The sequence below is a fragment of the Callithrix jacchus genome, chromosome 3 (genome assembly GCF_049354715.1).
Source record: "Callithrix jacchus isolate 240 chromosome 3, calJac240_pri, whole genome shotgun sequence".
Lineage (NCBI taxonomy): Eukaryota > Metazoa > Chordata > Mammalia > Primates > Cebidae > Callithrix > Callithrix jacchus.
The window spans coordinates 49,193,077-49,206,883 of NC_133504.1; the positions used below are offsets into that span (position 1 = coordinate 49,193,077).

The 13,807-nt window shown below is 39.3% G+C and overlaps 1 protein-coding gene across 1 annotated transcript in view; it reads left to right on the forward strand.

Moving 5' to 3' along the window:
* The first annotated feature begins 918 nt into the window (after nt 1-918).
* PRMT9 (protein arginine methyltransferase 9) overlaps nt 919-13,807 on the forward strand; it is a 57,775-nt gene continuing 44,886 nt past the window's right edge. The window contains exons 1-5 of the mRNA XM_035292861.3: nt 919-1,014; nt 1,123-1,322; nt 4,025-4,173; nt 10,636-10,872; nt 11,394-11,561. Of these exons, the coding sequence (XP_035148752.1) occupies nt 1,134-1,322; nt 4,025-4,173; nt 10,636-10,872; nt 11,394-11,561 (743 nt within the window). The 5' untranslated portion in view covers nt 919-1,014; nt 1,123-1,133. The remainder of the gene's footprint in view (nt 1,015-1,122; nt 1,323-4,024; nt 4,174-10,635; nt 10,873-11,393; nt 11,562-13,807) is intronic.

Below are 13,807 nucleotides of genomic sequence, written 5' to 3' on the forward strand. Positions count from 1 at the left end.
GTGAACTGGAATCTGAAAAATTGATTAGAATTTATACAGGCCAGTGCTCAGAAGAAAGGGTAGTTCAGATAATTGGATCGGAAGACAAAAAGGCCTGACGTGTTTTTGAGAATTGGAGGAGCCTTCAAAATGTATTAGTTTGACATGCAAAATGCTCGATTTAAGATATTCTCCATAAATGTATTTGAAAATGTGGACTAAAATAACTTTTCAGCTGTTAATAACTATGCTCCCCTCCCTTTTAGAATTTCGAATCTGTATCTTAAGGGGCCAGACTTGAATGTGGAAAAACTTTGTATTAATGTAACCACTATACAGTGATAAGACATGGAACAGTGAAATATCCCCTAAGCTCATTTTATAACTGGACAGATAGGTGGTCAGGGAACGTGGATTTGAACCATGCCTATGCCATAGCTGGTCGCGTGACCTTGAGCAAGTCACTTCTCAAGATATCACGTTTGCCATCATTAAGATGCATGTGATCCAAAGGTTCGCCTAGCCAGGTTTGTGAGAATGATTTGAAATGCATGTGAAAGCATTTTCTCTACCACATCTGAGATGCTTTTGTTATCTTCAGGTTCTCTCCGTTCTTGAAATTTTGTGCATCACGACCCAAAATGTCTTAAACATCACCACAAATGCTTGACCGTCCATCATGAGCGGGTGCCGCTTCGCGCTGCCTAGGTCTGTACAACAGAGTCTTGCAGTCGAAAGCCGCACACTCTCTGAGTGCAAGAGAGAGAGAAAAGTCTGCTCTCAGCCGTAAAAAAACGGCATGAGACTGGACGCGTCTTAACATGCGCGGTCAACTATGTGCACGCGCAGTGGTCGCTCCTACGGGAATGGGCGGCTGCGACGTATCACGTCGGGCGCGCTGACGTTAGCGTAGCGTGCGTCGCCAGCCTGGTCCGCCGTAGTGTGGTGTGCGTCACGGTCTGCGCCGCCCGCGGGGCCAGGAGAGGGCAGAACTTCCGCCTCGGCTGGGGTGGGCGGATTCACCCGTAGAGGAGGGTAACTTTCCTGTATTAGTTCTTGAACCGTTGTGTGGTCCCTGGGAGTGTAGCATCGAGAAAGTTTCCTAGTTCCGCTTACAAAATATCTTCCTTTTTGCCCTCGAAGTGGTGACTGTCATGTCGAACTCGCGGTCCAGGTCCCGCCGAGACCCCGGGGGTGGCGCCGGGGCAGCCGGCCGGGACGAGCTAGTGTCGCGGTCCTTGCAGAGCGCAGAGCACTGTCTGGGCGCCCAGGACTTCGGCACTGCCTATGCCCACTATCTCCTCGTGCTCAGTCTGGCGCCGGAGCTGAAAGATGAAGTGAAGGTGAGGGCCCCTTTTTCTTACTTGCTGGCAGATCCATCGTCCTTGTAAAAAATAAAAAAATTAGAAAAAAAGCAGAGGGGCTAGGGTGCGTGGCTGGGTGGTTGCTGCTAATATTTAGGGCCCTTTTTTTCCTCACTTGCTAGCAGATCCAACGCCCTCGTAAAAAAAAAAAAAAAAAAAAAAAAGGCGGAGGGGCCAGGGTGCGTGGCTGTGTGGTTGCTATTAATATTTACTGTTCACCCGTATTGCGTTTCTCTTATTCACACCTACGACAAACCCAGAGGACAATCCTGCCGCCTTCACCTTCGAAATATGTCCAGAATCTTACCACTTCTCACCATCTTCCCCTTACTCTCCTAGTTCGAGCTTCAGTTATCTGCCAGCTGCTGCAGTGGGCTTTCCACTGGGCTCTCTCCTGCAGTCTGTGTCAACATAGCTAGCTTTTTGCAACGAAAGTCAAATGTTGTCACTTCTCAGTTTCAAAAGTTTCATCTCATTTAAAATTCTAAAGGCCCTCAAATTGCAAATGAGTTCTCAGGTGATCCCTTTCTCCCTGTATCTAATTTAAGCATGCTCTGGCTTAAGGGCCTTTGCATTTTTTATACTGTGTGTAGTAGGAATATAGTGGGCCTCTAGTTGAATAAAGTGTGCAGTTAGCCTAAGGTGATTATCATTTAATGATGCATTCTTTAAACTTCAGTTATTGGATTATTTTGCAACAGTTATTTTGTTGAAACGCTGTAGTTTTCTCAATTACTTGTAGAATCTAAATTACGAAAAATAATTTAAATTTGCAGTTGCTTTGCTTTATTTAGACTGAGGGTTTCTCAGCCTCTGCACTATTGACATTTTGAATGGGATAATTCTTTGTTATGGGGAGAGGGGAGATGTCCTGTGCATTGTAGTATGTTTGGCAGCATCCTTGATCTCTACCCACTAAATGTCAGTAGCGTCTAGTTGTTTGTAGTTCTTGTAAACTTAGTGTAAACTTCAGGACCAACTGGCCTTAAATAGGAGGAGATGATATGTTGAGATGCAGTTTGCTTCTCCAGGTAGGCAGCAGTAGAAAAATGGATCAACTCAAGTGATCTTTCCTTTGTTTCTTGTTTCCTAGTTTCCTCTTCTGTGAAACAGGGACACTGCCTCTCTTAAAAGTATTTATTGTGTATTAAAAGAAAATTTAAAATTTGTAGTGCAATGCCTGAAAATCAGTAGAGTAAGCAACTAGTTTTCTTTTCTGCCAAACAAAGTCTGTATTTCTTTGTATGGGCCCCTTGTAAAAATACCATTTCCTGCTACTCTATTCCCCATACCCAGACTCCAGCCACACCAAGCCATTTACCTGTAGACCCTCTATCTGTGTGTGTTTTTTTAAATTTTGAGACAGAGCCTCACTCTGTCGCTCAGTCTGGAGTGGAGTGGTGCAATCTCGGCTCACTGCAACCTCCGCCTCCTGGGTTCAAGCGATTCTCCTACCTCAGCCTCCCAAGTAGCAGGGATTATAGGCATTTGCCGCCATGCCTGGCTAATTTTTATATTTTTAGTAGAGACAAGGTTTCAGCATGTTGGCCAGGCTGGTCTCGAACTCCTGACCTCAGGTGATCTGCTCACTTTGGCCTTCCAGAGTGCTGGGATTACAGGTGTAAGCCACCGCTCTTTGCCAGAATCTCCTTTCTTATCCTTGTGTCTCTAGTAAACTGCATTAAGATTCAGTTCCAAGTATCAACTCTTTTGTATAGAATATGTGAAGGTGATTTAAAGTGTTTTAATGGTAAAGCTGTAATGACTAAAACTTTCCCTCTTTCCACATTGTTGCAGCATGGAGAATGGCTGGAGGGAGATGCGATTGGAACTAGGGTGACAGCATGAAGGCTATTGCTGTAGTCCAGCAAGTGGTTACAAGGGCCAGATTAGGTTGTAACTGTGGGAATGGAGAGGAGGTAACAGATTTAATGATATTGAGAGAGCACTGGCTATGTTTGAAACAGTGTATGTGGAGTTAAGGTACCATTATAGGTGACTCTGTGGTTTGAGGTTGAGTGGTATCTTAATCTTATATCCTGTATCAGAGGAATATGATTAGTTCAGTTTAGAACATTCTGAACTTTTCCAAAATTTTATGTTAAATTTCTCGATAGGGCCTCTGTGAGGCCTTTGTGTTGCCCCAGTTCTTTGTACAATAATAGTTCAGGAAATAATTTGAGTTGGACTACATTTATAATGGCTGGAGTTCCATTGCTTGGTTGAAATGACTAATAGGAATCTGTATCTATGAGTCTGAGGTGCAGAAGAGGTCTTCATTAGAGATGTAAATGTCACATCCATTAACACATGGGTGACAACAAATGCATTAGGGATGGATGAGAGAAAAAAGAAGAATGCTAAGTACAAGCTCCAAGACACAGGTACCAACAAAAATGAGGCAGTTGGAGAATCAGGAGAGTGTTATCCAGCAGCTAAGAATGGAGGGAGTTTAGAGAGTGGTCAGACTGTCTAATTCTGCTTATTATTGCCATGTAGGTGGTAAGATTCATTCATTTGTGTACGGGTTTAGAAAATAGTGCCTACTAAAGCTAAATGAAATTTAAGGTGATCATTCAATGGTAATTAAGTTATATTGCTTGGAATCTTCAACTAATGTTGTATATTCTTTCATCTTTTATGTTATTGACTAATTCATAATTTTTTTCTTATTTGTAAAGGAAACTTTTCAGTACACGCTTTTCAGATGGGCTGAAGAGCTCGATGCTCTCAATCGGATACAAGACTTACTTGGTTGCTATGAGCAGGCCTTGGAACTGTTTCCTGATGACGAAGTGATTTGCAATAGTATGGGGGAGCATCTCTTTAGGTTTGTAGTCATTTCAATATTACTTGTTAAGAATTATTCTGTATTAGTCTGGATAGGGATAAATCATACTGTAATTTGAACAAGGAAAGTTTAATACTAGAGGATTATTAAGTAAAGAGAAATGAAAAGAAAAGCAGATATATAATATCATTGCAGTTTTAATATTATATAACATACTACAATAGCCACTGCTGCTAGGAGTAAGGTAGAGTATCCAAGGAAGAGTTCTCCTCACTGGGCTGAGTTCCAGACTTTATTGGAGAGGGCACAGCTGTGATTCTCAGGAATGCAGAAAAGTCACTGTAGTGCCTTGCCAGGGAACTTCTTGTAAATTTATTTTCTGGACCTGGCCATAATTTTGCCTTTTGGGGTGCAGAGAAAGCCTCATGGGGAAGTATCTCATCAGAGGTACTCCATTACAAAACCTTATAGTAGGAAAAGGGGCCCTGAGGAAGCTGCTGACCTTGGATGCTGCTAGCTGCCATACATTTGAGGAGCTTGGTGCTGAAGAAGCCCTAAGCAGACTGGAATCAGGAAGCAAAGCACTTTCTTCCTAAAGGGTCTCTCCAGCACTTTTTTTTTTTTTGACAAAGTCTCATTTTGTAGCCCAGGCTGGAGTGAAGTGGCGTGATCTCAGCTCACTGCAACCTCCACCTCCTGGTTCAAGTGATTCTCATGCCTCAGCCTCCTGAGAAGCTGGGATTGTAGGCACCTGTCACCCCACCTGGCTAATTTTTGTATTTTTAGTAGAGACAGGTTTTCACCATGTTGGCCAGGCTGGTCTTGAACTCCTGACCTCAAGTGATCCACCTGCCTCACTTCCCAGAGTGCTGGGATTACAGGTGTGAGCCACCATGCCTGGCTTCCAGCACTTTTTTTTTTTTGAGACAGTGTGTCAGTGTGTCACTGTGTCACTCAGGTTGGAGTGCAGTGGCACCATCAAGACTCACTGCAACCTTGACCTCCCAGGCTCACGTGATCTTCCCATTTCAGCAGCCCCCCGACCTGCACCCCAGTAGCTGGGATTACAGTACATGCCACCACACCTGGCTTATTTTTTGTAGAAACAGGATTTTGCCATGTTGTTGCCCAGGGTGGTCTGGAACTCCTGGGCTCAAGCGATCCTCTGGCCTCGGCCTCCCAAAGCACTGGGGTTGCAGGCTTGAGCCACCGCACCTGGCCTCTCTGCACTTTTTACCAACAAAGCTTATCCTTGTGCCAACTGGTGGGAGAATATTAAAGGGCTAGATACATTTTTCACAGAGCAGGCAGAAAAGGGTGAATTTGGCAATAAGTTGATAACTAGCTATGTTGGGAGTCTTGAAACCATCTCCAGATTTGCTGAATTGTTAGAAGGGCTCACAGGTCTCATCATATAGTCCTATATGGCTCTCGTGTATTACTATGAATGGATACAAAGCAAAATTTGCAAAGGGTAAATGTGCATGGGGCAAAGTGTAAAGGAAAATCAGGTGCAAGGTCAAAGGTCCTTTTTCAGTGAAGTCACACAGGATGCACTTCATTCTCCCAGTGATTTATGACAATACACGTGAAATGTTGCCAACCAGGGAAACTCATTAGAGGCTCAGTGCCCAGGGTTTTTACTGAGAGCTGGACACTTAGGTACCCTCTGCCTGGCATATACCAAAATTCTAGATTCCCAGAAGAAAAGCAGGTCAGGTGTTGAGCAGAAACCACATTGTTTAGTTTGTGCATAAACCATTGTTGAGCGTAAACCAAACTGTTTAGGCACAGTCAGCCACTCTTATCAGTTAGGGTAGTGGGAACCCTTTCCAAATCCAAATTCCCAGATGCCAGCTAAGGGACAGTTTTGTAAACAAGCCTTTCAAAGGATGGCAGTCAGGCCTGCAATGTTAATTAACGCTTTCTGCATACTAGTACATGTGCATGAAGAATTCTGTGAAAGTACAGGAAATAAAATGGTTAACATTGCTTCTGAGTTTGAAAGTGTCAGAGTAATGGGGACTGAGCATGGCTCTGCCAAGTTTGAAAGTAACAGTTGCTCACATTCCAAGGAATTTAGTTAATGAAATCTCATTTTAAATATTCCTTTTAGGTATTTTCATGCATTTCCTCACTAATTGCGTCCTCGTTTCCTCAGATCACAGCCAGCAAAAAAAAAAAAAACTTAATGTTGTGAATAATGAACTACAAAACTCCTAAGTGACCACAGAATTTCTCTTCTTAAGCATATCTTGAGTTTATTAGCTGTTAATAATCAATCCACTACTTTTGTTTCTGGTGCCCATTGGGCCCTTGCATGACTCACTGGACTGTGCAGGGCTAGGGACCCTAAGAAGGGAGTATATATACTCTGTAAAGTTTTGAGAAATTAAATTAATTGAGCAATCAACTCATTGTTTATATACTTTTTTCAGTATGGAGAAATAATGTTTTATAAATAACTTTTAAGAAGAACATGGATCATTAACCTGACTAATGTTACGCCTCTGTGATAATTAATGTAAACTCTTTATATGGTCATTCACAATAAGTTTTATGAATATTTATTACAACATGAATGGTATGTCTCTTTAGAAAAAATTTTGAGATTTGATGTATAGAATTTTTTGCTTATTTAAAAAAATTCTAGGGTGGGCGCGGTGGCTCATGCCTGCGATCCCAGCACTTTGGGAGGCTGAGGCAGGCGGATCCGTTGAGGTCAGGAGTTTGAGCCCAGCCTGGCCAACGTAGTGAAACCCTGTCTCTACTAAAAAAATACAAAAAGTAGCTGGGTGTGGTGACATGCGCCTGTAGTCCCGGCTACTCGGGAGGCTGAGGCAGGAGAACTGCTTGAACCTGGGAGATAGAGGCTACAGTGAGCCAAAATTGCACCACTGCACTCCAGCCTGGGTGACAGAGCGAGACTCTGTCTGAAAAAAATAATTCTACCTGTTAAAATAGAATGACTTTGTTGAGGCTGCTCAATAAGTTGAAAATATAAACAAAGTAGTATTAAGTTTTTTATGTATACATAAATGTTTTTGTAAATGAAATACAACTTTTTCATAGAACAGTCTTTTTCTTCATTGGAATTTTTATGTACTCTCTATAGAAACTTTATAATCAGAAAAAATTGGTGAAAACAAAAAATTTTTACTTTGGATTTAATACATCTAATTTCACTGCCTATAAAATATAAAATAAAATAAAATAGTGTATAAAATAATGAGAGAATTCTTGCTTAGGAAACATGATTATGATGTTCTGTTTTATATAGAACGATACCTTTCCATGTTCAGTAATTGTTTTGTACTATCATTCTTTTCCTTATTTGGTTATATTAATTTTTTTTTTTTTTGAGACAGAGTCTTGCTCTGTCACCCACATTGGAGTGTAGTGGCAGGATCTCAGTTCACTGCAACCTCTGCCTCCCAGGTTTAAGCAATTTTCATGCTTCAGTCTCCTGAGTAGCTGGGATTATAGGTGCACACCACCATGCCTGGCTAATTTTTGTATTTTAGTAGAGATGGGGTTTTACCATGTTGCCTAGGCTGGTCTCGACCTTCTGACCTCTAGTGATCCACCTGCCTTGGCCTCCCAAAGTGCTGGGATTATGGGCATGAGCCACCATGCCTAGCCAAGTTATATTTTTATTCAATGAGAAGTTCTATATAAGAAATACTTTTGCCAAACTTTATTAGCCAGTCTTAGTAATGTAATCGCAAGGCATTTTAACAGTCTTAATTAACATGGTTTAGGGAATGACAATGAATTCTGCTTTAGGAAACAAATATTTGATAGTTTTTAATTGTAGAGTATGTTAATAAGTAGAAAAATAAGGCAGATAATCAACTGGGGGTTACTTGTTCATATTAATAGCTAACCTGATCAGATACAGCATCCATTTTCTACAAATTATCAACCTCTTTCCACTTAAAATGAAATTTGTTTTAAAAGATTTTTTAAAACAAAATCTTTTTTGTGAGCAATCTCCTCAAGTTAGTTTAAAAAATGTATATTTTATAAAAAGTTTTCTTTTGTTCTTTAATTCATATAATGGGAGTTACTCTAAGGATTCAATTATATTTCCAGGTTATACACATACAGTGATCATAACATTCCAAGACTTATGTTTCGGGATTAACTCAATTTAACAGAAAAGTCAAACTTTTGGTAGATTGTAACTTTTGGTGACCTGTCGTTGTAGGACATTAGTCTGAGCACTTACCAGTCATTGAGACAAAAATACTTGGTATTAATTTGTTTTGGGGAGATGTAACTAAGGAAATTTCTAATTTGGACAGTAGCAATTCAGAATTTGTGATAGTGTGAATGTGGCTTTAGCTATAGAATTTACCTTTGTTCTTGGCTGTTCTTGGTGTTTTTGTTCTACACTCCATTTCTCATCAAAAATAGTGTATCATTGACTCTCCACCGAAATAATCTATTCCAGGAGAAAACTATTTCCAAGTAAACGATAGCTGCTTCTCCTGACACTTATTTGTATAATAAAATTTGTCTGGAGTGTCTCAACTTCACAACCTTTTATTAGTCCAGTAGCATCAGATTTAAACAAAATGTATTTAAATTGCTAATCACAAAGATAACGTTTTTCCTAGTTAAAAGAAAAAAGGCATTCTGGCATTCTTATACTTCACTGATACTGTGGATACACAGTTGAGTCTTTCAATGAGATCTGCTTTAATGGAGTAGATTATATATTTTTTAGATTAGGATTGCAGTTTAAGGAAACTGATGATGTGTTAAATATCAAACCTAAGGGGAACACAAACCTAGGAAATTATTGGGGCATGTTTAATACCCATTGCTGAGTTAGTCTCTCAACAAATAATGATTACATACAATGTATGTGGTACTGTACTGTGTACATTGGTAGTTGCAAATCAGAACAAGATAGTTTTGCTTTCAAGATAACTTTAAAATAACGTATATTAACTTTACACTTAAATTTTCACCTAAATCATGAGTGCCTCTTACTTGACATAGGGCCATTGCTTTTTTTTTTTTTTTTTTAGAGTGCAGTCCCCTGTTTGGACTCCTAGAATGTCTTTTTTGCTTAAACCAGGCCTAGAATTAATAGTATGATTAAGTTTCTCTAAACTTGACAGAATGCTTAAAGGTACTTGTGATGAACCGTGAATGGAAAGTGTTCTGCTAGCTCAGTTCTGTTCAATGTGTGGTGCGCACATTGGTTCTCATCCATGAATACTGATTAATGACAGGTAAGTATAGAAATTGAGAGTAAGTGTTTGGAAATGGGTATAGCAACCTGACATTGCTGTAAATCCAAGCATATGGTTAAGAAACTCTTAATGTGGAAGAGAGTATATAGATCAGTTTGGGTGCTGCTGAAATCTGATATTATGCGAGCTGCGTATGAATCCTGTGCAACACAGTCATATTGGTCTGCAAACAATTGACAAGGATTCCTTCCTTCTCACTATTGTACTTGAGCATTCTTAAAAATAAAAAAATTAAAAAAAAAAAGAGAGGAGAGGTTTTTTATTACAGGTAGTTTGAGAAGCACTGTTCTAGAAGGTTTAATAGTTTTTTTTCTCCTGCCTTTTATTTTTGATTTGCTCACATATAATTAAATAGTACTTTCTTGAGTGACTTGCCTTTGATTTTTTTCCAGAGCACTTAGGCACAATAGTTTCCTTTATTTGGTCATATTTATTTACTTAGTGTAATATTAATTAAAATGTATAATTATAATAACAAGTACAAAACTGACATAAACTGATCTGGCAGCAAATACAACTGACTCTTGGTGACTGTTAACTCAGTTGCTGAGAAAAAAGGCATGGAGGCACACCAGAGAGGAGCCTACTAAGCCATAGGCATTAGTGTGTTGTACAGAGGGAATGGAATTGGCTAAATGAAGGATGACTGTGAGAGCTTTTGCTATTCATTAGTGCAATAGCAATTTATTTATTTATTATTTATTAATTTTTTTGAGATGTAGTCTCACTCTGTTGCCCAGGCTGGAGTGCAGTGGTGGTGCAATCTTGGCTCACTGCAACTTCTACCTCCGGGGTTCAAGCGATTCTCCTGCCTCAGCCTCCTGAGTAGCTGGGACATGCCACCACACCTGACTAGTTTTTGTGTGTTTTTAGTAGAGACGGGGTTACACCATGTTGGTCAGGCTGGTCTTGAACTCCTGATCTTGTGATCTGCCTGCCTTGGCTTCCCAAAGTGCTGAGATTACAGGCGTGAGCCACCGCCGCGGCATACATAGTAATTTATAGTCAGATACTTGTTTGTGTCATGGAATATATAAATGTAGTAGCGGTTCAGAAAAGAAAAGCCTGAGGATTGCAGTCCTCAAAGAGAGCTTCCCAAAAGAGGTAGCACTTGGATTGGTAGGATTTGGGGTGCTGGCACAGGATACCCAGGCAGGAGAGGGGCATAAACAAAGGTATTGCAGTTGATAGCATATAGTTGAATATATTTTGTCTTTGTTATTTTTTACTCTAGAATGGGCTTTAGGGATGAAGCAGCTGGGTATTTTCATAAAGCAGTGAAGCTAAACCCTGATTTCAGTGATGCAAAGGAGAATTTTTATCGTGTTGCAAACTGGTTGGTGGAACGCTGGCACTTTATCATGCTTAATGACACCAAGAGGAATATGATTTATAATGCAGCCATCCAAAAGGCGGTTCGTTTGGGGTCCAAAAGTGTCTTGGACATAGGAGCAGGAACTGGAATACTAAGGTTGGTAGCAACTGCATTTTAATGATATATACATGTATATTAATGTAGATGAAAGATTTTGCCAGATATAGAAAATTTAACATTGGAATTTAAATTTAAAAGTATTTCTTATAATCTTGTTAGGCTTATTTATGTAACTATTATTATGTTTTTTACTACAACTTTTATCAAGAACTGGGTGTAACTGCTAAGGAAAATTTGGGATTATTGAAATTTTGAGTAATGAGTTTAAGAGTATTTTTTATGTTAACATTCTGGTGGAATCTAGTTGTCCAAGTTAAAGCCCATTAGTATTTATTAAAGATACAATGCCAGTTGTGTTTTAATAGAGTAGATCCTATGGTTTATTGAATGATTTGTTTCCAGACAAGAATATTAGTTTATTTTTTAATGTGGAATGTGTAATGATTGTGTTAAAGAATAAAAGGGAAAACCCCATATTTTAGCAGCATCATTTCCTTAAAATTTGAGAAAATATGGCAGATTATTTTTTCTTGATGGAACACGTTTTTCTCTTGTAGCATGTTTGCTAAAAAAGCTGGAGCACATTCTGTGTATGCCTGTGAGTTATCCAAGACCATGTATGAACTTGCCTGTGATGTAATGGCAGCAAACAAGATGGAAGCAGGGATCAAACTCTTACATATGAAGTCACTTGACATAGAGATTCCGAAACATATTCCTGAAAGGTATTACCATGTAAACTGATTTTAGTGTTTATACTTCTCTCTTTTTAAAAAAAACTAAGATGTATTTCTAGTTTTTAGTCCAAACAAAATGCTACAAATCTCTTATTTTGTAAAGATATGGATATAGGATAGGATAGTTTATTGAAAGACATATTTAAATAAAATTATACCCTTTAGTAAACATATTTAAAGATCTTGAAAAAAATTTGTGTCAAGGGATTTAGTAAAGTTGATCTTAGCAAGTTACTTTACCTTTGTGGGTTTTTAAAAAACATTTTTTTAAATTTTCTTTTAATAGAGACAGGGTTTCACCATGTTGGTCAGGCTGGTCTTGAACTCCTGACTTCAGGTGTTCCACCCACCTCGGTGTGCCAAAGTGCTGGGATTACAGGTGTGAGCCACTGCGCCTGGCCTTTACCTTTGTTAATTTCAGTGTTCTTGTTTGTAAAAATAGATAATTCATCTTGTGGTCAATAACTACTTGAAAGTTGTACTTAAAAAGAAAACGTGCGGCTGGGCGCGATGGCTCAAGCCTGTAATCCCAATGCTTTGGGAGGCCGAGGCGGGTGGATCACGAGGCCAAGAGATCGAGACCATCCTGGTCAACATCAAAATACAAAAAAATACAAAAAAATTAGCTGGGCATGGTGGCGCGTGCCTGTAATCCCAGCTACTCAGGAGGCTGAGGCAGGAGAATTGCCTGAATCCAGGAGGCGGAGGTTGCGGTGAGCCGAGATCGCGCCATTGCACTCCAGCCTGGTAAGAAGAACGAAAACTCCGTCTCAGAAAAAAAAAAGAAAATATAAGCTGTTCAGATTCAGTGGACTTACCATATTTTGTGTTAATATTCTTGTTTAAAATGAAAGCTTTGGAAATGTCAGCTGTCAGCATATTTTGTCATGGGCCCTTTAAATGATTTGAATATAGTTCATATAAGTCTTGGGTTTTTAGTATATTTTCTCACTGTGATCCATATCATAAGGGTGATGGAATTTTAGAGCTGAAAGGAATTTTAAAATGATCTGGTTCAACACTATTCATTTTAGAGACAAAGTTTTCTTTATGTAGCACTTACTGTACCTGTCTCTTCTGGGTCTGTCTTCCGATCTTACTTCAATTCAGTTTGTATTGAAAGAAGAGTTTTTATTCCTTATATAAACTATGACTTTAAAAACTCTTCTTCCATATATAATAATGTTTATGTTAACATAGTGCCTACACTTTTCAATGGTCTCTACATTTATTCTCATGAGAAAATTCCTATTGGATTAAGGCAAATGTCATACCCATTTTAGAGAAAAAAACGCTATCCTCAACTGTCTTGTTCCACTTGGGCTGCCATAGTGAAATACCACAGACTGGGTGGCTTTAATAATAGACATTTATTTTCTCACAGTTCTGGAGGCTGGAAGACCATGATCAAGGTGCTGGCAAGTTTGCATTTTGTGAGGATTCTCTTCCTGAATTGCAGATGCTGCTTTCTTGTTGTGTCTTTACATGGCCTCTCCTTCTCCACCTATAGTCAGTTTGGGGGTTAAGGGCTTCAGCATGAATTTTAGGAGGGACATGAGTCAGCATGAATCAAAGTTACATTAATTTAATCTATATTTTTCTCACAGATAATGTTTAGAAAGATCTGTTGGTTTTGAAATCAGGAGCTATCGATTCCAGATTAGACTGTTATTAACTTAGTTTGACCTTAAGCAAATCTCTACACTTCAAGATATTAGACTAGATGATTTGAAACACCTTTCACATTCTAGGTGTATGCAATCATAAATACTGGATATTTTCTGTATATGTTGGGTTTAGGCACTGTGGAGGATACCAAAGTCATTGTTACCCTCAAGGCACTTAAAATCTAGATAGGAAGAAAAGAATATTTATGAAATGTTCCTTATCTTTGAACTACGTAATGAGTGATACTGGCAATAAATGCTGAAGGAGTTCAGAGAAAGGAGAAACTATTTTAGTATGTCTTTGAGTGAAATTTTCTGGAAAGAAAGAATGGACAGAAGAGCAGAGTTCTGGGGACTAGGCTTTTGCAAAGACTTAGACAGTGGGTAAAGGAAGAGAAGTGATAAGAGAGGCACAGTCAACATGTAGGAGGCAAACATGGCTGATGCAGTGTCATAGAAGGTAGAGAGAGATTTTCAGAGGGAGAGCTCTCTCCTACAGTCAGTGTTATTTGGAGATAAAAAAAATGACACCCAAGAAAGAGGATTCCTTTTAATAAGTGGGGAGTT